Source organism: Carcharhinus amblyrhynchos, chromosome 33 (genome assembly GCF_965287045.1).
Source record: "Carcharhinus amblyrhynchos chromosome 33, sCarAmb.v2.hapA, whole genome shotgun sequence".
Lineage (NCBI taxonomy): Eukaryota > Metazoa > Chordata > Chondrichthyes > Carcharhiniformes > Carcharhinidae > Carcharhinus > Carcharhinus amblyrhynchos.
In genome coordinates, this window is record NC_137356.1 from 15,567,695 (window position 1) to 15,589,425 (window position 21,731).

The following is a 21,731-nucleotide window of genomic DNA, read 5'->3' on the forward strand; positions in this document are numbered from 1 at the left end:
GATGCCCTCATATCTCAAGTGATTCAGTGTCGAATTTTATTTGGTAACATTCCAGTGAAGTACTTTGGAAGATTTTATTATGTTAAAGGCACCATATAAATGCACATTGTAGTTGTTCTTGTTTTTTATATTGCTTGCTTGTGTATATGTATGTGCTTGCATATGTGTGTGCATATGTGTGCTTGCGAGAGAGAGAGGGAGAAAGAGAGAAAGGTTGAGAGTGCATTCCTTCCTAAGTGTTGTTCAATTGTAATAGCTTCCAGAGGAAAGATTTACACTGAGTACTTTAACAGGTGGCACGGTAGCACAGTAGTTAGCACTGCTGCCTCACAGTGCCAGGAACCCAGGTTCAATTCCCAGCTTGGATCACTGTGTGTGGAGTTTGTGCATCTTCTCCGTGTCTGCATGGATTTCCCCGGGTGCTCCGGGTTCCTTCCACACTCCAAAGATGTGCAGGCTAGGTGGATTGGTCATGCTACACTGCCCCTTAGTGTCAGGGTACTAGCTAGGGTAAATGCATGGGAATAGGGCCTGAGTGGGATTGCAGTCGGTGCAGATTCAATAGGCCAAATGGCCTCCTTGTACTACAGGATTCTATGGCTCTATAACTGTTCACAGATACTGACAGACCTGCTGAGGGCTGACAGCATTTTGCTTTCGTACCAATTTAGCAGGACCGTGCAGGCAATGTGCCTTTATGTCGAACCATATAGATACATGTTCCCATGTTACAGGAACATGTTCCACTGTAGAAAGTTGACTCCCTAGTCCCATATGCTGGACTACAAATTAACCAAGAGGTTTTGTGCTGTGAATGGCCAATGCCACCAAACAACCCCCCTCCCCCACACCCCACTGGGATAAAGATGCAAGTTACATAGCTAACTGCAATTATAATTATATTTTGAAATAGGAATTTATAGTGAAACTATGAATAATCAGGCAATATGAATTCTTTTTAAATAAGGACAGAATTTTATCTGCATCCTGGTACAATTATCTACTGCTCTTTAATCCCACTTCAGCTGGACACTACATTTAATATTAACTCCCTGTGTACAATTCCAAGGTCGATCGATTGGTCTGTATCTCTCAGATATTACGTCTACCTTCAATCTGTTGCTGTCACACTTTCAATGCCATGTGCCGATAAACCTATCCATTCTCAAGTACACTTAAGCGGACATATTCAACAGAAGGCATTTCAGTGTGACCGTTGCGGCCATCAGAGGGAGATGGATGTCCTCACTCACAACTGGGCTTTATCTGAATTATAGTGAAGGGTATAATCTGTATTTTAAACCAATGTTTAAAAAAAACAAGCGCATCATTCAATTGATAAGCAAGACAAGAAATGCCAATTCTGAAAATGTCAGAAGTGAGGAGAAAATAGGAGTTTAGGGATGAAAATTGACACACTGATTCAGATTATAACGGATATGTTGGCCTGCTTAACCCTGTCCCTTTCCCTTGGTAATTTATCTCCACTAGTAGTGTCCATTATAGTGTCTGACATTGTTAAAAGGCTATAAAGCCTCAATTATAACTGTGCGCTGTCTAGCAGGTCACTTCCAATGAATGTCAGGATTGTAACCAGTTAATGATGCTGATGCTAGAGAACATTGCAACAAACAGAATACCTGATCTGAAGGACCAGCTCACATTGAGGTGGATGCAACTCACAACACAAAGGCCAGCTTCTCTTCTTCTCACTTAACCCAAGTAAGAATTCCCATGCAAGTGAACTGACCCACTGGAAAGAGCTTACTGAGTTCCGCAAAGATTCAACAGGGTCTAGCCATTAATCAAGGCCACAGCCCCTATCATATTGCTCTCGTCACCTCCCAACCCCCACACTGTCTCAGCATACGCAGATACGATGGGCCAAGTGGCCTCTTTCTCTGGTGTAAAATTTGTATGAGGAGAAGTTTAACAGGATTTCACTGGAGCATCCAAAATACTAGGCAGGAGGAAAGAGGAAAGAAAAAGCTTGCCATTCTATAGCACCTCTCTCCAATTCAGATGCCTCAAAGCATTTTATAGCACTGAAGTACTTTGGAAGTGAAGAGACCATTGTGATGTAGGAAACAATTTGAGTGTAAGCTTGGACAAACAGCAACTAAATAAATGGCCAGATAATCTGTCCTTTTTGATGGAGTTTGTTGAGGGATAAGTAGAGAACTCTACTGCTCTTTGAATTGTTCCGTGGGATCTTTGATGTCCACTTGAGAGGGCAGATATGACGTAATGTCTCATCTGAAAGACATCACCTCTGACAGTGCAGCACTCCCTCAGGACTTTACTTCAAATGCTTAGATTACATGCTCAGGTCTCCGAGACCTGAACCTGCTAACTTCTGAGGTGAGGTTCCACTGGGACACCAAAGATAAACCATCAAGAACCAACTTATATGACAGTATCCATACAGCAATTAAGGCAGTGTCTCTTTAAACTTAAGACAGTGTCTCTTTAAACACTCAAGACTTACACTGCGAGTATAATATCCATTGATTGCTATCAAATCACTGTCATTTATATGGATCCATACCAATTTTTACTTGTTTTTGAAAATGAGGACTCATTACTGAGAAGTGTTGGGGAAACTCAGGAAATAAAAGCTAAAATGCCATACTGTGTTAAACAGCGATTATGATTCAAGCGGTAATAGACCATGAACATGTCTCACCAGCCAAACAGTGACAGCAATGCGCCATAGCAAAAGTAACATTCACTTTACTAGGAGGCTTTGGATTTTAAATGTACTTCCCAAAGTGTCATCATCCCACTTTCCTTCCAAGGTTTTGTTTCCAAGTTTGTTTCCTCTCAAGTTAGACCAGTGGCAGTTTACAACCCAGAAGAATGCTCCGTGTGGGTTTCTTGATTAATCTACCACTTTCACCCTGCTGTTTCCATCTCCTGCCTACTTGGGGAAGATCAAGTTTAAAACAGCCATACCACACTGTTACACAAAGTCAAGGCCACAACTATTCTCCTTCCCTATCATTATCCTGGGATAATTCCACAGCAGCCAGCTTAAGTTCCACTTTCTTGCCAGAATGGTCAGTCTTCACTTGTAAGCCCAGGCAGACAATTCAATCGTGGGATGAGCCCGTCCTCACATACCACGAACAAACTAACTTGCCAGCAGAGGTCGCTGGCCAGCCAACTGACTGATGTACCTCTGAGTGGTTCAGAAACACTGCGGCCACTGAGACCAGCACTTGGCATGACCAGCACAGAGTAGTATCAAAGCTAAAGCCCTCAAACTGATCTGGATCATCTGATACCATTTGCCAGTGGCACTCATGCGGCTGGGTGTAATCATTCAGGAACGTGACTCATGGACAGGCTGACCCAGATAATAATTCCAGTTAAATCAATCATAGCATTATAGTGATGAGTGGTGGATGGAGCTAATTAGATCTGGACCAGCTAATGCCATATTTAAAAGCATCTACAACTGGAACTTCCTATAATAAAACCGAGTATGATTTCTCAGCAAGAAAGCACAGTGACAGTAGGAGGACCACATACTCAAGGATCTGGTGGCAGTTGCCATTACTTAGTTGGGTATTTGTGGATATTGACCAAAGTCATCAGTTTGGCTCTCACTTTGAAGCTCTCTCTTTTTGTGGGCGGGGTTTTATCATTCTAATCTCTTTGAAAGGTCCCGCACTCCAAACAAATCATCCTATGCCTACCTGTGACTGCACGTTAGCTCCAACTTGAGAACCCTGGTAAGAATCCCCATTCAGTGACTGCATGTTCATGAATAAGTCTCCAGAGTTTGGCATGTTAAAAGAACCAGAAGAACCTGGAAAGGAAAGAGTCAGGCACCTGAATCACGCACAGATCGCACAGAGTATGTCCCCCCCTTGAGCCAAGCACAGAGACAAGCTGAAAGTGCCAACAGGAAGGGGTTAGTTGAGAAACAAAGCAGCATGCTCACCATATCTGTTAAATAGTTACATGCGAGGGTTCACTTTGGTTCACTTATTCATTTACTTAATTGAGAGTAGGAATTTTGCAGTTGAGAGCAGTTAGATGGTATTGATCCGACAGCACCGCTCCTAGTTTGAGAGTACCTTGAAAAACATTTTTAAAAGTCAAGACATCATGCAGAATTAGTAACTCTAGGACAAGAATGAAGTGATCAGTCAATGCAACTGCACCATGCGCCTTCTCTCTTGGCAGCCCCAGGTTGGTACAAGTCCTCTATAGCTCGAACCTACTGCTATCTGCAGGTTGTGTATAATGGCAGCGTGTATATTACAAGAAGCCTGGTCCTTGATAAACACCCAAATCCCTAACTACAGCAACTTTGCAACAAGCTGTTATGGTCTGTACGTTATGAGTGATATGCTCACTTCAATCTTTATTAAAGCTTCCTAAAGGTTTTCCTTACAAGTTCATTAAAGCTGGTTGCGAACAAGGAAGCAGGAATAGGCCTACCATCTCAGCTGTGAGTTGTGCTTGAAGTTAAGCACCTCAAATAGAATTACCAGCCAGGGAGGCAAAGTTAGCTGCTTTTTTCCCAAACTGCTGTACATGATCATTGCTAACTGAGAAAGGCTGGTCTGATTAGCTTAAACTGTAAGATCATCTTCAAGGACTAAGGAAGAGAAATACACACTTAAAATAACCGATGATCACTAGCCAAACTGGTCATGGTGCACCAAGCAGAGGAGTAGATAACGTCGCACCAGTTAGACATGGATGCCTCACATAGAAACCTTTAATAAAAGGTTGGTTTGGGAAGCTGTAGTATAGCAGCGAGCTGGCAATGAAACCTTGCAGCAACGATACACTTCTTCCCATAGTAAATTCCCAAAGTAGCAGCAATATGTAGAAGTCACACATCAGAAACAAAATACCAAGGGTAGCATTATTGCCAACTCAAATCAACAACATTCTCACACTGGGGGAGATGCATGCCTTGTACCTGACTTGAACATTGTGTATGAGCTCCACACACAATGGCAACAAATGAGACTGATAAACTGGACATTCAAGTGCAGAACAAGGTGGTGTGGAATTCTGACACTGTTTGAAAGCTATCCTTGTCTACCCACTCCTCCTTGTTGCATTGTTGGTAGCACTCATTGACATTTTCAACTTTCTGGTTATCACCCTGATGATCAAAATGAATGCTATTTAGTGTCTGTATTTAGCTAATGTGTTAGGGTCTTTATTTAGTTTATGCTGTTTGGGGTCTGCATTTAGTTAGTAGTATTTTGGGGTCTGTATTTAGTTAATGATTTTGGGGTCTGTGTTTAGTTAATGGTGTTTGGGGTCTGTATTTAGTTAATGGTGTTTGGGGGTCTGTATTTCGTTAATGGTCTTTTGCGGTCTGTATTTAGTTAATGGTGTTTGCGGGGGTGGGGGGGGGGTCTGTATTTAGTTAATGGTGTTTGCGGGGGGGGGGGGGGTCTGTATTTAGTTAATGGTGTTTGAGGGGGGGTCTGTATTTAGTTAATGGTGTTTGGGGTCTTTATTTAGTTAATGGTGTTTGGGGTCTGTATTTAGTTAATGGTGTTTGAGGGGGGTCTGTATTTAGTTAATGGTGTTTGGGGTCTTTATTTAGTTAATGGTGTTTGGGGGTCTGTATTTAATTAATGGTGTTTGGGGGTCTGTATTTAATTAATGGTGTTAGGGGGTCTGTATTTAGTTAGTGGCGTTTGGGGTCTGTATTTAGTTAATGGCATTTGGGGTCTGTATTTAGTTAATGGCGTTTGAGGTCTGTATTTAGTGAATGGTGTTTGGGGTCTGTGTTTCGTTAATGGTGTTTGGGGGTCTGTATTTAATTAATGGTGTTTGGGGGATCTGTATTTAATTAATGGCGTTTGGGGGTCTGTATTTAGTTAATGGCGTTTGGAGGTCTGTATTTAATTAATGGTGTTTGGGGGTCTGTATTTAATTAATGGCGTTTGGAGGTCTGTATTTAGTTAATGGTGTTTGGGGTCTGTATTTAGTTAATGCTGGTTGAGGTCTCTATTCAAGGTGGAGATATGGAGCATACAGCAAGAAACAGCTGGGGTGTAAGGGAGTACCTCTAAACAATCCAATAGTTTGACATGTCGAATAAGCCCATAGCACAATATTCAAGTCAAACGCAGAACCCTTAGTTCCTCCATGGTGAACTGAATATTGCAGGATTGAGCCATTGGGTCCTACAAGCCATTCCACCATTCAAGAAAATCATGGCTCTGATCTTTGACCTCAACCCCACTTTCCTGCACTATCCACATTCCCCTTCATTCGCTCAGCACCCAGAAGCTTATGTGTTGAATATTCTTGACAGCTGAATATGCACAACTCTCTGGAGTGAGAATACTGATTTGAGTTAGCCCGATGCTGTCCCTTTCTGCTTGCAATCGACACCAAACCTAGCAGCAATTCTCAGTGTCCTGATAGTGCAACATTTGCTGCATTGTGCTCTAATTTGTCCCCACTTGGCACACAGACACCATGAGCTGTAATCCCATACCCATGGCACATTAAATATTGTATCCAGGAGCCTGATCGGCTGGCCAGATAGCCAAGTCAACAGAATGCTGCAGCTCCTTCATCTTGCTGCCATTAATTAATGGGTGGCATTGCAGACATTCCCTTTGTCAGCCCAGACGTAGCCAGTACCACAAAAATAGAGGGTCATGGTCATCTCGCCAACCTCCAGCCGTCCCATCGCTACGTTTAGGGTCGGCAGCAGGACTCTCTAAAGCATGGTTCTGTAACTGCCTTCCTTCTAGAGGTTAATGTTCCTCACTCATTGTCCAGGCAGCTGTGCCTAGATCTTCAGATGTGATGAGAGGAATTGTAATGTGTGTAGATCAAGGGTATCCTTTGCTCTCTGACACTCTGACTGCCTTCTCTACAGATGCTAACTCTGCTTATCATGATTAAAGACAGAACTGAACTCAACACACAGTACACAGTTACCAAACACATTGACAATGCAATAACAGTACAGTACTATGGTTTTATTCAAGAAGTTTTCTGAGGATGAAGTAACTAGATACTTGAACTGCTGTATCCCAGTAGCCCATTGTATAGGTTAAACTGAAAGATGGAATATCATTTCCTTAACCCTTAACAATCAGTAACCATTCCTTAATCTCTCTCTGTTCGAACTGAGAATCCGGTGTCACAACCACAGAGAGCCAACACTTGAAAATGAAGCAATTGCCTAGAATCCAACATGCAGGGGAACAGGGTATTGTAATGAGCACTGCATTTTTAATGAGCAACTGAGCGGTAATAATGATGGGGGTTTGTATTTCTAATGTCATTTATTGCCCAGTGTGGGTGAGGAAGTTCAAACCCATGAAAAATCCTGCAGCAAGTTGAATAATTGGCAATTATAAAAGGGGTAACTCAGGGAATTGCTTCTCAGTAATCAAGTGATACAAGTTCTAAGGTTAAAACTCATAACAGCTACAAATACAGTAAGCCAAAGTTCACTTTTTTTTTGCTGATAATGTGTAGTAAAGTGATGTGCAACAAGCACAATCCTTTGAGTTTTTTATTAATGTCCATTAAAGAACACAGTGCATTGATTCACCAGAACTATAAATGATCTCAGTGAAGAGAATCTAGAATAAATCTTCATAAAATAATTACTTCTAACTTGTGAAAGACAGCAATCAATGTGACTTCAAATTCGGCGAGTTGTCTCCAACTCCACTTACTTGTGGGACAGCAGCAAACAAACCATCACAACCAAACAAAATCCCTCCACACAAGCGAGGTAGCCCTGTGACATTCTGCTACCTGACGGGGAACCATCATAATCTGCAACTTTTAAATCAATACATGATTCATTCTACAGTAATCTCAGGAAACATAACCACACTCTGCAGCAAAAGATATTCACAATAAACTATTTTCCACCTTTACTTTAACTCTTGTATTTTCCAACTATTATCATCACCCTGGCCATGCTCTTTTTCTGATTTCCTCATACAGAAAAGCATATAAAACTCTGCTATTCCTTCCTTATCTAGACACCATGCTGCACTGGAGATGTATCTGATGGTTTACAGGCAGCAGATCTCTGCCTTACCAGGAGAATTGATGGGACACAATCTGAACATTGGTTTTTGGTGTTAGTCAGTCTTGTGGAAATTCTTACGCAGCAAGCAGAGTGCCATGAAGTGGGAATGCTATTGACTAACTACATTTTGCCAGCTCTTTAATTTTCAAAAGTTCCTATCCCATGACAAAATCAAATAAACAAAGATGAAGTAATAGAGACATAAATGAAATGACTGCAGATAAATTAAGTCCTTCTGAGTTAATGGAAATATCCATGGAAGTCTGAGATGGCTCAAAGGCTTAGTTACGAAAAAGAGTGAGTCACTAAGGTACACAAACCTGATTTTAAATGCTGCAAGTTAGAAAAATTGGGTTTAACAGGAGAAGAGAACAACAGCTCTTAGTTCCCCAAGCTAAGGAGAGAAAAATTAAACCAGATTCCCTGTTCCGGAGGGGAAATAGCCATAAGTGTATTTTGGAGGAGGGCTAGATTGGTTCAGCTGTAAATACATGCTTTAGAACATAGAACATTACAGCGCAGTACAGGCCCTTCGGCCCTCGATGTTGCGCCGACCAGTGGAACCAATCTAATGACCCTCCAACCTAAACTATTCCAATGTTATCCATATGCCTATCCACTGACCATTTGAATGCCCTTAAAGTTGGCACAAAAGAGAACAAGTGAGATGCAAGTCAGTAGAAGAGAATCAAGATCCCATACTGAAATAAAACTAATGATTTGTTTTTAAGAAAAGAAAAATTAAGTGTAACTGAATGCTGGATAAGATCCCCTCCCTACATCATTATCTGGTGCTGGAGAAGATGCATTCCCTATCGATACACAGGATGGATTTTCCCAAAGAAATTCTAAGGTAGAAAACAGGAGGTGTTCCCGCCTAATTTTTGGCGAACCAAGTTGAATGAATGTAAAAGCATTCTGTGCAATGCAGGAGTACGGCAGCCTTACTCAGCCTGGATGTTGGTGGCACCTCATACCCCCTACCCACTCCTGAGATTTCCAGCCTCTCATTTCCCCTGCCCCTGCCCCGAACATCACCAGCCTCTCACTCACTCCCCCATCTACATCGCCTGCCTCTGCCGGCTCCTTCACGCCCCATCCCAAACCTACACTGGACTTCTAGGGCAATCCCCACTCCTCTGGACATTGCTGGCCTTCCAGCTACTTTCCCTCCCCTCAAGCAGAGCAAAACCTATCAGCATCGTCCCCTCAAAGACATAGTACCTTGCAGAGTTAACCCAACCAGCTCTTGGCTCCCCCTCTATTGCAATCAAGTAGCCTCTACATTATTCTCCCTGAAATTGACTTATTGGGCTCATGGGTTGCCCAAACAGAGTGCAGCTGAACTCCCTGAACAAGAGAGAGCTTTATATAAGCTGTAAGAATGGACACACAGGCAGTCACACTAGGAACCCAGGTTCATGGATAATGGATCGTCCAGGAGATGCGGGAGTTGCTGTGCCCCACCAAAAGGCCCATGGATCGGGCAGCCCACATGGCCTGGGAGGTTGCGGCTGCAGCTGTAAGTGCCCCTGCACTGGTACTTAGGTCTGGCAACTAGTGCCAGAAGAAATGAATGACCTCCTTTGGGCACGAAGGGTGAATGTCCATTCCATTCTGAAAGCAGTCACGTGTTGTCTGCAATGTGAAAACTACCCCGTGGCCTTCCACCTCCCCCCCAGCACAAGCCTCCAACCCCCCACCCCTCCTCCCCCCAACAGCAGCCCCAGTGACAACCTGAGTAGCAAGGAATAGCCATGATATACCCCATCTGAGCACCCCCTCCCCTGACACATCCTACACCATTTGCCTTTCCATACATAATAGGTGGAGAAGAGAGAAGGCTGGCGATGGTGTGCCCAAGCTTTGCCTGCTCACTGATTTTGAGCATTGTGCCAAGGGGCTGGTGGCCAAGGCAGAGAAGAGAATTGTGACAGACAGCTAGGTCCGTGTCTGGCATGTGAGTGAGCATCAGCTCCTAGTCCCAAGGACTCAGCAGAAGTGGCATGGTGAACAGACACTTCTCCCTCCCTTCCACTAACTTGTGTCCTTTGTTACAGCAAAAGAACCAGATGCCCATGGCCCTTTTTGGGCACCCACTGCGCCCCCCCCCCACTCCGCCTGATAAGGCAGTTCGGATGATACCTCGGAGGGAAGCCCTGAGGATAACACAATGATTCAGCATGCATCCAATGCACAAGCCATCAATACAGATATCATCACCACGGTGGGACGTTAGTGGTAAGGCTTCTGGATCACCTTCTGATGCACACAGCACAGCCGCTGAAGCACATAGCGGGGAGGGGGGGAATGTCCAAGGGTTTGGGCATGTGGAAGTCTTCTAGGGGCAAGGATTCAGCTGGTCCTAGGCCAGGTGCCAGGCCTCTGATATCAGTTGCCCCAGAGCTGCTGGAAGTGCATCAGCAGACCTGGGTAATAGGGAAGGACCTATCAGCAACCATGCTGTGACTGTAAGGCTGCTTGGAGGAATCCATCAGACTGCTGTTGCAGAAGGTGGTACCAGCACAGCACCCAGGCCAAAACCGCAATGGAAAGTCTGGGTCAGGAATTTGTCCCCATGAGTGCAGGCTATCCTGCAGGCACATTGGGCCATGGCCACGGGTGTCAGAGGCGTTCTGGCAGACCCTGTGGGCCTTGACAACTTAACCCAGTCTCACAGGACTAATGCTGGCATTAGTCAAGCTTGGCCCAGTTGCAGAATGCTATAGTGGAGGGGCTCCAAAGCTTGGCACAGTTTCAGAGGTCCAGCACTGAGGAATCGAATACCATGAGGCAGACGCATCTGGGCCTCCAGGAGTGGCAGAGTCAGGTCGCGCCGTGGCTTCTGGATCTCAGTTCAGCTGCTCCATCACCCCATAGTGTATTCCCAGGGTATCCTGAGCAAGGAGGAAAGTTGAAGCCCGTGTAGGGGTCTTCCAGCCAGGAGGTACCAGAGATCCCCAGATCTTTCAATCCTCCCTTTCTCACACTGGGGCAGTGAGATGAACAGGGTGGCAGGGCTACATCAATGTCGGCCCCCCACACGTGGATCACAGCTGGGCACCTCTGAAATACATCCTGGGGGATCACCTAGGCGTAGCAAGAGGCCTCGTAAGATAAGGAAGTTATAGGGTCACCAAGATGGCACGGTGAAGGTCAACACTAGTTAGGGTTAAGTTATTAGTATAGTTTAGATACACTATTAAGTGTTTATTGCACGCCACAGCTATGACTAATCTATCTCTGATTCCCCCCACCACCACAGGGATGACTGTATCTCAAACTCATTAACTACCCTAGTTTCCCCAGCATCCACAGGATCTTGTGTCCACCAGCCTCTGCAAACCAACCCCTCCCCATCCTTTATAGCCCTCTGAATCTAAGGATATGTGGTGGCAGGGAGGAGAGAGCGAGCTCAGGCTACTGAGTTAGATGATCAGCTATGATCATAATGAATGGCAAAGCAGGCTTGAAGGACTGAATGGCCTCTTCCAGCACCTATTTCCTACGTTTATAAAAACAGTGGGAGACAAGAAAGGAAGGAAACCCCAATAGGGCCAGCGGCAAAAGGCTGCACAGCTGCATAGTTCTTTTTTTTGCTGGCTAATAACATCAATATGACAGTATATGAAGCAATGCCCAGATGTTATGTAATTTTTCTCTGCCATGCCTCCAGGGAGACAATATCTGTGGAATATGTTCAAAAGAGAATATGTAACAAAGGTCATCTTGAGGGAATTAAAAAAGTCCTGCCTCCTGTGTCATGTAGTTGAGACATTATATGAATTTTGTCATAAAAGTTTCAAAATAGTGCATTGCTGGGTAAACACATACCCAATTCAATGATGTGCTAAACTCTATGGGTTTGTGGAGTCGGATGGGGGCCCCCTCCCTGACATCTCAAAGAATGACCATATTATTTACTTGTTAGCTCATGGCACTGATTTCACGGACTACAGAACTATATTTTGTGCTTCATTTTCCTTCCAAAGCCAAATCAGTCAGATGATTAAGAGGTGACTGCATAAGTTCCTTGGCAGTTTTCAGCACTGATAACACAATAGGAAATCAACTCACATCCACTTGCCTATCCCAGCCCACGCAACCAGTCTTTACGTCAGTAGCAAAGCAAACAAGCAATAAAACAACTTCTAAGTTTGAGTATTGACAGAAAAATCAGAATTTAAAACAAAACAATATACTCTTAGAGGAAGGTGCTTGACTTTACATGAACACTGTGGTGTCTCAATCTTTATGCTGTCCCAGGCTTGTATCAGATGCAGTCATGAGGCAATACGTAACACACTCATCTCATAACCAGAAATTAAGTTGATAGCACTATTACTTGACCAATAGTCACAAAAGTTTGTGACAACTTTATTTCTGTGCCTACTACTGTGTTGTGGGGGATAAATATAGTGTATCTTCCAAATCAGGAGCTATGGGTTAAGCAAGTATAATTTACTCATGAGGTATATGTAGCATGGGGCTAGACATCTTCACAGTACCACACAATGAGTTCTTCTTTGATTGGAAAATATACTTTGGGAGATAAGGTAACATCTCTGGATTATAAAGAGCTTTAACATGGGGCAAATATCAGTGATGTTATGGAGCACTTCAGCAGAAATCCCGAGGAACAGTGCTCCCAATTATAAATGGCGCACCACTGGATAGACGAACAAGATCAGTCTGCAATTCTGGTTATATCAACATTGCGACTTGTTAGAAAAGCCACCCAATTTTCCAGATTTAACAAGCAAATAAAGTACATAACTTCATTTTGATAATGAATAATGCATCTCAAGAAATGAACTTATATAGAATCATACACAGTTTACAATGCTTCAACAACAAATAAGATCATTTGAAATCTGACACTCAGTTTGAATAACATTCTCAGAACAAATAGTGTTTTTTTTATGAAATTGGTGGAGTATCTCAGTAACTGATTCCACAAACAGTACTCTGCCTCTCTGTGTGTATACATTTGTGTTTGTCAGGGAGGCTTACCTGAATTGGGAGTGGAAGGGGAGTTTGCCTGACTCCCTTGGTGGGCTACCACAGTTGTGGCGTCTGCCGCAGTTTTGGCTGCATAAAGATTAGCCTCCTCCTGGAATTTGCCGATGTTTTTCTTATACCTGATTCGCTTGTTACCAAACCAATTCGATACCTGATGTTGGAAAGACAAGGTAAATTAATGAAAGCATTCAATTAATCAAATTAAAGGCAGAGATTAGAGGTCGTACAGAACTCCTTACAATGTTTGTTACTGTTCCAATGCTTATTAAAGGATCTGCCATTAAATGTATATCAAAATGGAAAGTTACTGTACAAATGGTATTTTTGAATTCAGAAGCTCCCACTTCTGGCAGGGCAACCTCATACTCCAAAGTGGCTATCAGTTCCACTCTAATGTTTTGTCAAAGTGGCTACTCTTCTCTGAAAGCCAAGATGCAAGTACTGCCAGACTGCTTTTTTTTTATGGAGTGTCATCACCCAACATCTGTTTTTCCTCAAGGATCAGGGGAGAGAGTGAACATGAGGAGGAATAATCTCTTCCCTTCTCAACTGGTGTTCTGAAATCAACTGGACTGTCTCACTGCTAGGCCTAAATGAAACGAGCTAACCTGGCAAACTGGAGAGTACAAGCAGATCTTTCCTGTTCAATTCTTGGCACTTCATGACTATAGGTCATTTTCATTTAGGTCATTGAGTGTCTTTAAGACAGAGATAGATAGGTTCTTGATTAATAAGGGGATCAGGGGTTATGGGAAAAAGGCAGGAGAATGGGGATGAGAAAAATATCAACCATGATTGAATGGCGAAGCAGACACAATGGGCCAAGTGGCCTAATTCTGCTCCTATGTCTTATGGTCTTATTTTGTGACTTAGCTTGAAAACCAAACACTCCAGGCAATGTAACTGAGGACTTTCCTCGTATTAGTCACAGTGCTCCTGCCGATATAGTACACAATGGAAATTAAGTCTATTCTTTCAGTTGGGTCTGATACAGAATTACAGATAACTAATTAATAATCCTGGTTATATGAATGGCTGCTTCACATAACCTCCTGGGTCTTTAGCAGTAGAGCCTAAACACACCTTTCATATTGTACAGTCACAAACCCCAGAACTTGTAATGAATGAAACTCTCCACAATGGGGACAAAAGACACAGATTTTTTTATGGTTTTGAGGTCCTACAAAGCTGTTCTGTGCAGTAAAGATTGAATTTGCGCAATTTAATTCCTAACTTACACCTTGCACGGACAGAATGAGATCAGACATAAAGAGCAGAGTGGTTGAATTGAAGTTCTGAATCCATTTTTGGAAGTAAGCAAAGACCCAAATAAAAGGATGCTGAAATGTGAGCACAAAGAAAATTAATGAGTCAAATTTAGTTTCCAATATGGGATCTGAAGTAGCTGTGAAGGGGACAAGGACAAGATGCAGCGTAGAGAAATAATCAACACTGCAAGACCTGCTTGATGGGCAATAAATGTATACTTGTCTTGCAAGTAGAGAGGAGACGTCCATCAGGTTTCTCATGGGTCCCTATTGTCTTAATTTATATAGCATCTATTGAGGCTCAACTTGGTATTAGATTCAAACAATAGAAATAAAATTTGCACCTTCTGAATCAACAGATTATGGGTTCAAATCCAAAAATTTGAGCATAAAAATCAAAGCTGACGTTATTTAGTGGGAGTACTGCACTGTGCAATGAGGTGCATAGGTGCAATGAGACATGAAACCCTAACCCTAATCCATCTAACTATGATGAAAATTCAGACCATTTTCTTGGTCACCATGCCAATATATATTCCTCAACGAATATCACGAAAGCAAATATTTGCTGATTTACCTCATTTCTGCTTGCGAAATATTCTTGTGTGCAAATTAGCTATTGCGTTTCCTTAAATGGCAGCAGGGACCACACTTCAGAAAAGTAATTCATGGCTGTAAAAGTGCTTTAAGTTAGCTTGAGGACATCAAAGGCAACTTTTATCAATGCCAATTAGATACTATGACCAGGAGTTGGATTTAGGGGTTAAATTTCGAAGTCTGCAGATGACATAAGGCTCGGAAATGTAGTTAACACTGAGGAGGAGGGTAACATTCTTCAGCTGGTACTAACTGATGAAATGGGCATGACAGATGAAATTTAATGCACAGTAGCAACATTTTAAGAGGTAAAACAATGAGAGGCAATATAACCTAAATGGTACAATGATGAAGTGGGTAGATGAAGGGACTTTGGGCACAAAGTCTTGAAAAGAGGCAGGACAAGTTGATAAAACTGTTAAAAAATATAAAGAATCTGGCATAACAGGTATAGAGCATAAATGCCAAGTTATGCTAAATCTTTAAAACTCTCACCCCTAGGATTAGAGTATTGTGTTATATGCTGGACACCACACCTTGGAAAGGATGTAAAGTACTCGGCAAAAATGCAGAGGTGGTTGACCAGATAGGTGCTGGGCATGAGGAATTTCAACTATGTGGAAATATTAGAGAAGCGGATATCATTGCCCTTAAAGCAGGGAACTTTAAGGGATATTTTTATCAGAGGCGTTCAAAATTATATTGTGTTTTGATAAGTGTAGCTGGGGAGAAACCAATTTTCACTGGCTAGAAAGTCAGTAATCACAAGCCACAGATTTGAAGTAAAAAAGCGACAGAGGAGAGAATTTTTTTATACTCAGTGGATTGTTACGATAGGAAAGGCACAGACTGAATAGGTGAAAAGCACATCTGAAAGACGTGCTGGTTAAGTGCACTGACGGAAACAGGTGTCAGATTGTTGCGACTAGGGGAATTTCACAGTGACTCCATTGCAGTGTTAATGTAAGCATTACTTATGACTAATAAATAAATTTTAAACTTTCAGTAGAAGCAGCAATGTTCTAAAGAAAATTGGATCTCAAAATCAAAAGGAAAAAAAATGCATAAGTATGGGGAAAGAGCAGGGGTGTGACTGAATGGTAACCCTATTTGAGAGCTGCACATGTACAATCATCTGGTCGTCTTTTTCTGAAAGTCTATATAAATTCATGTTTTTTCCTTATCTAAAGAGGTGCAAAGTTCAAATTATTATCTGCTTACCTGCCCTTTTTAAAAATAAGACAGTAAAGGAATTTGTATTTACAAAGTGCCTTTTATAACCACAGGATACACCAAAGCAATTCACAGCCAATGAAGAACTCAAGAACAGCTTCTTCCCTGCCGTCACTTTTGAATGGACCTACCTTGCATTAAGTTGATCATTCTCTACACCCTGGCTATGACAGTAACACTACATCCTGCACTGTCTCGTTTTCTTCTCTATGAATGGTATGCTCTGTTTGTATAGCATGCAAAAAACAATACTTTTCACTGTACGTTAATAGATGTGACAATAATAAATCAAATCAAATCAAGTACTTGACCATACTTTTTGTACTAAGTCCAGTCCAAAACCATTGATCCATTCATCATCGCTGTCCACTCATCTCAGTTAAACCATTACCAGTAGCACGGCCCTCACCTTCTTCCTGCCTTCTAACAGGACCTTAGGGCTCTTATAGGTGATAAAACTCTTTGAAATCATCAACAACCTTTTTCCAAGATTCCTGGAGTATATTTCACTGGTAAAGCTTCAATAAAATGAATGCAGTTGTGAGCCGCAATTTATTTGCCAGTTTCCAAGAGTCTTTCATTTGTGTGGTTTTAGAGCACAACAGCAGCATTGAAGGTGAAATTTATAAAGACAGATGTTGTACTAATCTTTGTATTCTGCTCAAGGACCTTTCATTCACATGCAAGCATTATGTTTCATCCTAAGGGCATATATGCTGATCCAGAAAATATAAACTTAAGTGTGTCTCCTCACAAGACTTTCTCTGCAAAGGGCAGAGATGATCTGATAATTTAAGCAGTCAACATTCATTTTACTGACTCGTGAGTGGAATCTGCCCTTCAGGAGAAGGATTTACAGATTTTTTTTCTTTCAATTATCTTTTTTACTGTAAGCCAACAATTCACACTTTCATTCTTAGCAAATTCTTCAATAGGGCGAGAGCTTTTAGAATAGAAAATACTAAAATTGATATTCAAATTTTATTTAATTTAAACAAATAGTTTGAAAGAAAATTACGCTGTGGGCTTACACAGTAAATACCAATGTACTGTAGACTAAATGGTACTTTAAACAGCTCATTGTAATTCCACCTATCTGCACATACACAACACTAAATTACATCGTGGGACGGCACGGTAGCACAGTGGTTAGCACTGTTGCCTCACAGCGCCAGGGACCCGGATTCAATTCCTGGCTTGGGTCATTGTCTGGGCAGAGTCTGCATGCTCTCCCCGTGTCTGCATGGGTTTCCTCCGGATGCTCCGATTTCCTCCCACAGTCCGAAGGATATGCTGGTTAGGTGCACTGGTTGTGTTAAATTCTCCCTCAGTATACCCAGATGCGTTAGTGTGTGGTGTATTTGTGACACTAATAAATAAATCCCCAGTTCCTGTCTGCAAATTTTGTCGCAATTTTCCATTAAACATTGTTGCAATTACTATGTCAATATTTCCAACTGAGTCTTTTCTATATCAATTGCCATGATGTAGAGTCACTCTAGCCTCAACTCTGCTCTTTAGAGATGGATTGGAAGTCTCCCAACTCCAGCATGGAATAATGGAACACAGGAGAAGACTGGATCCTATACCACGTTGGCCTTCCATGTAAGTAAGGCCCTGGGATGACCAACTGTTTGCAGACAACGCTGTAGACAATTGGTAGACAGCATATATTTTTCTAAAATTATATTTCTTCAAAGGGAGACATTTTGAAAAGAACCTTAAGTTGGTAAATTGTCAAGAAAGAGAATCTAAATAAAGATTTATCCTTTAGAAACCACGACCAATGCTCTGATATTATTTCACTATGATATAATAAATATGTATCTGTTAATAATGGGAGGCAACAATCCTTGCAGCCCAACCTTTAACGCTAAGAAAACTTTCCCTGCTAGCCAAGGAAATAGAAGATGCAGCAAGTTACTCAGCTAGTCAGTTCTGAAGCAGGATGATAATTCTAAATTGTCTCACGGGCCCCAGTGTTAATTTATTACAATCAAAATGATGCACCCCACATTTCAAGACAGAGTCTTCCCAAATGAGGATCTGAGAGGTAGATGTGTTAAAGCTGATTCAAAGTGAATTTCTGCTAAGTTCTGCTGTAATGACAGAACAAATCCGCTTCAGACCCTGTGTCCTGCTCATCGACAGGCCAAAGTAGCTGGTCTTATTTTTTTAACTCATAGTTGCCCCAGTGCAAATGGAAGGCTTCCCTTGTTTGGTTTTGTTCTTAATTTTCCAGTCCACAAAAGTTGACTTCTGTACAAAGTACTGATAAAGAGGTACTTCCATTCATCTAAAGCTGTTGCAAGAAGGTTTCAAGTACTTAATTCAAAGCAAACAAAAGGTCACATTTGCCCCCAGTACAAATTTATGATTTGGTGTGGTTGTCAGAATGCCAGCACTTTTTCATTCACACGATAACCTTTGCCTTTGATTTAGTTTACCTCCTCATACTCTCTTGGGTATCATGCAAGTCTCGTTTTGTTGCTTTTAACTGGCCAAAACAGCCAGGCTTTTCGAACAAACCATAAGGATCCAAGCAGACCTGTCTCTTGGCAACCCAAGAGAGCCCACCATATTAGTCATGTAATTTTGTTATTCAATCATGCAACAGATTGAAAAATACTCCTTGGAGTCTGCAACATCTGGCACTGACTGCCAGGCTATTGAAAGATCCAGGCCCATTAGCCACTGTGTCATTCCATTACTTACCAAGTCCTGTAAAATACAAAATTGAATGTTTTCACTATTTACTATTCCTAACAATCCAGACACTCTGCCCATGCTCAACAATAATGGAACCTCGAACACAGACTCCCAGGACCAATGTGTAATCTTCAGCTGTGTGATAAGTGGAATGGAAACAAGAATAAGGAGAATCCAAAATTTACCACCAACTTCAATACAGGAGTGATTTTCTTTTTGTACAAGATGACTGAACTGATTCTGTTAAAAGCTGCACAAGCAATCCTAGACTACAAATGATGTAAGTGGTAGAAGCAACCTAAAAAGAGTTTACATAAATTCAAGCTAAAGTGGAAATCCAGAAAACTTGGAAAGCCCAAGAAAAGGGTGTACAATGAGAATGACATCAGATGTAGAAGGGAAAATGAAAAAAAAATTGCTAAGGATATCAAAGCTAATGGCAAACATTTTCATAATTCCCCTCCAAGTCACTCATCATCCTGACTTGGAAATCGATCAGCCGTTCCTTCACTGTAGCTGGGTTAAAACACTGGAATTACCTCCCTAACAACACTGTGGGTGTACCTAAACCACATGGGCTGCAGTGGTTCAAGAAGGTAGCTCCTACTACCTTCTCAACTAGGGACGAGCAATAAATGCTGGCCTAGCCAGTGATGCCCAGGACCAAAAGTGAATTTTAAAGCAAATAAGAGGAAAAAAGAGGCAAAGAAAATATCATTTAAAATAGAAAACAGCAGATAAGTATCGTTTTCACAGTGGACGAACAGGACAAGATACCAGAGGTACAAAGGAATCTTAAAATAAGTCAAGGAGTGGAACATCATGAATGTTTATATTAATAAACTTAGAAAAAGGCAATTGCAAAAATAATCAGATTTATGATAGATCTGCTGGACCTGATGGGCTTCACGTTAGAATTTTAAATAAATAAATGAGGAAGTTGACTATTCATTAGTCATAATTTTCACAGCCCTTTCAGTTTCAGGACTTTGGATTGGAAAGTTCAAATAACACTTATTTAAATTTGGCAGGGAGGCAGAAATCAGGTATCTACAGCCTGTTACTTTAACATAATTTTTTACTGGAATCTATCGCGAGAGACAACATGACCGACGCTCGGAAAAATATCAATCAATCAAAGGAAGTCAGCATGGACCTTTCTGAAGAATGATTGAATATGACCAATCTAAGTTTATTTATTAGTGTCACAAGTAGGCTTACATTAACACTGCAATGAAGTTACTCTGAAAATCCCCTAGTAGCCACTGTCCAGTGCCTGTTTGGGTACACTGAGAAAGAATTTAGCACGGTCAATGCATCTAACTAGCACATCTTTCAGACTGTGGGAGGAAACCAAAGCACCCAAAGGAAACCCACATAGGCACGGAGAGAACGTACAGACTCCACATGGACAATGACCCAAGCCAGGGAGCGAACCCGGGTCCTCGGCGCAGTGAGACAGCAGTGCTAACCATTGTGCCACTATGCCACCCAGTCACAGTTGATTACTAACTGCCATTGATAATGTAGGAAGCACTCAGCACATCTGCATAGTAAGCTCCCACAATTTGCGGCCAAATGTTTCTGCACTGCTGAGTGGGGGATAAATCTGCGCCCAGGTTGCTGGGCGCAGATTCCTTACACTGCTTTCAAATAGCACCATAGGATCTTTTACATCTGCCAGAAAGCGAACCCAGGGCCCAAGATTAACATCTCACCTGAAAGATAGTGTCTCTGATAGTGCAGCACTTCCTCAGTGCTGAAATGGAGTGGCAGCCTGGGCTTTGATGCTCAGGTGTAGAACCCACAAATCTTCTGAGTCAGAGGCAAGATTGCTACAAACTTAGCCACAGGTGACACCACTCGATTCATTGGGCTTCTGAAACTTTACTGGTCAGGAATGCCCGTTTATGAACTGGCCCAGCAGTTTTGAGTTTTAACACAGAATGAAGGACCAGGATACCATACCTGGAAATGTCATCCTTCAACTGCTTCATCATCAGCTCCATCTCTGAAGTGGAAATAATATCATCAGGTTTCTCTAGTTGAAGGTTTTGAGGATGTTAATAGCATGGTAACCAGGGGAGTGTGAGGGAATGTTGTCTTTGAGGGCTTTCAATTGATAAGATTCCACACGAGAGATCTGTCCCAAAGATTAAACTGGAATTGAAGGCAGCTTTTTGACATGGGTTGGCTATTGGCTGGGAGGTAGAAGACAGAGATTAGGGGCTTTGTCCTCTGATTAGCAAGATGTTACAAGTGGTTTTCTGCTGAGATCTATAGCGGGGCCTCATCTTTCACATTATCGGATCTGATGAAGGAATAGAAAGTGCTTACACAAGTCTGCACATGATATTACATCACGGGGGCACAGTAAGTTGGGTGGAAGGGAGCAAGGGGTTGCAAAGGGAAATAGGCAGACCAAATGAGTAGGCAACTGTATGGCAGGGGAATTTCATGCGAGAATGAGTGAGGTTCTCTACGCTGGATTGGAGAAAGACAAAGTAAAATATTCTATCCTTTAATGGTGAGTGACAAGGAAATGTGGAGAAGAAATTTGTGCGTCCAAATACACAAGCGCAAAGTTCACAAGCACAAACACAAGCACAAAGAACCATCAAAAAGGCAAATGAAATGTTGGCCTTTCTCTAAGGGCTCTGACATCAGAAATGTGGAAATGATATGTCAGTTGTGCAGAACCTTGGTAGTCTGAACTATTGCACTCATAGGAATATAGAAATTAGGAGCAGAAGTAGGCAAATTCAGCCCTTACAGCCTGCTCTGCCATTCGGTCAGATCAAGGTTCATCTCTCCCTGCCCCTCTGCTACCCAGTTTTGGGCAGCAAACC

General features: G+C 42.1%; 1 protein-coding gene across 4 annotated transcripts in view; it reads right to left on the reverse strand.

Annotated features, from left to right (window-relative positions):
- Positions 1–21,731, reverse strand: part of pbx4 (pre-B-cell leukemia transcription factor 4) — a 366,564-nt gene that overhangs the window by 10,894 nt on the left and 333,939 nt on the right. For 3 of the 4 annotated variants that reach the window (XM_080216684.1, XM_080216681.1, XM_080216683.1), the window contains 2 exons: positions 13,067–13,226; positions 3,702–3,814 (listed from right to left, as the gene is read on the reverse strand). In XM_080216684.1, the coding sequence (XP_080072810.1) occupies positions 3,702–3,814; positions 13,067–13,226 (273 nt within the window). The remainder of the gene's footprint in view (positions 1–3,701; positions 3,815–13,066; positions 13,227–21,731) is intronic. The other variant, XM_080216682.1, reaches the window with a different exon arrangement.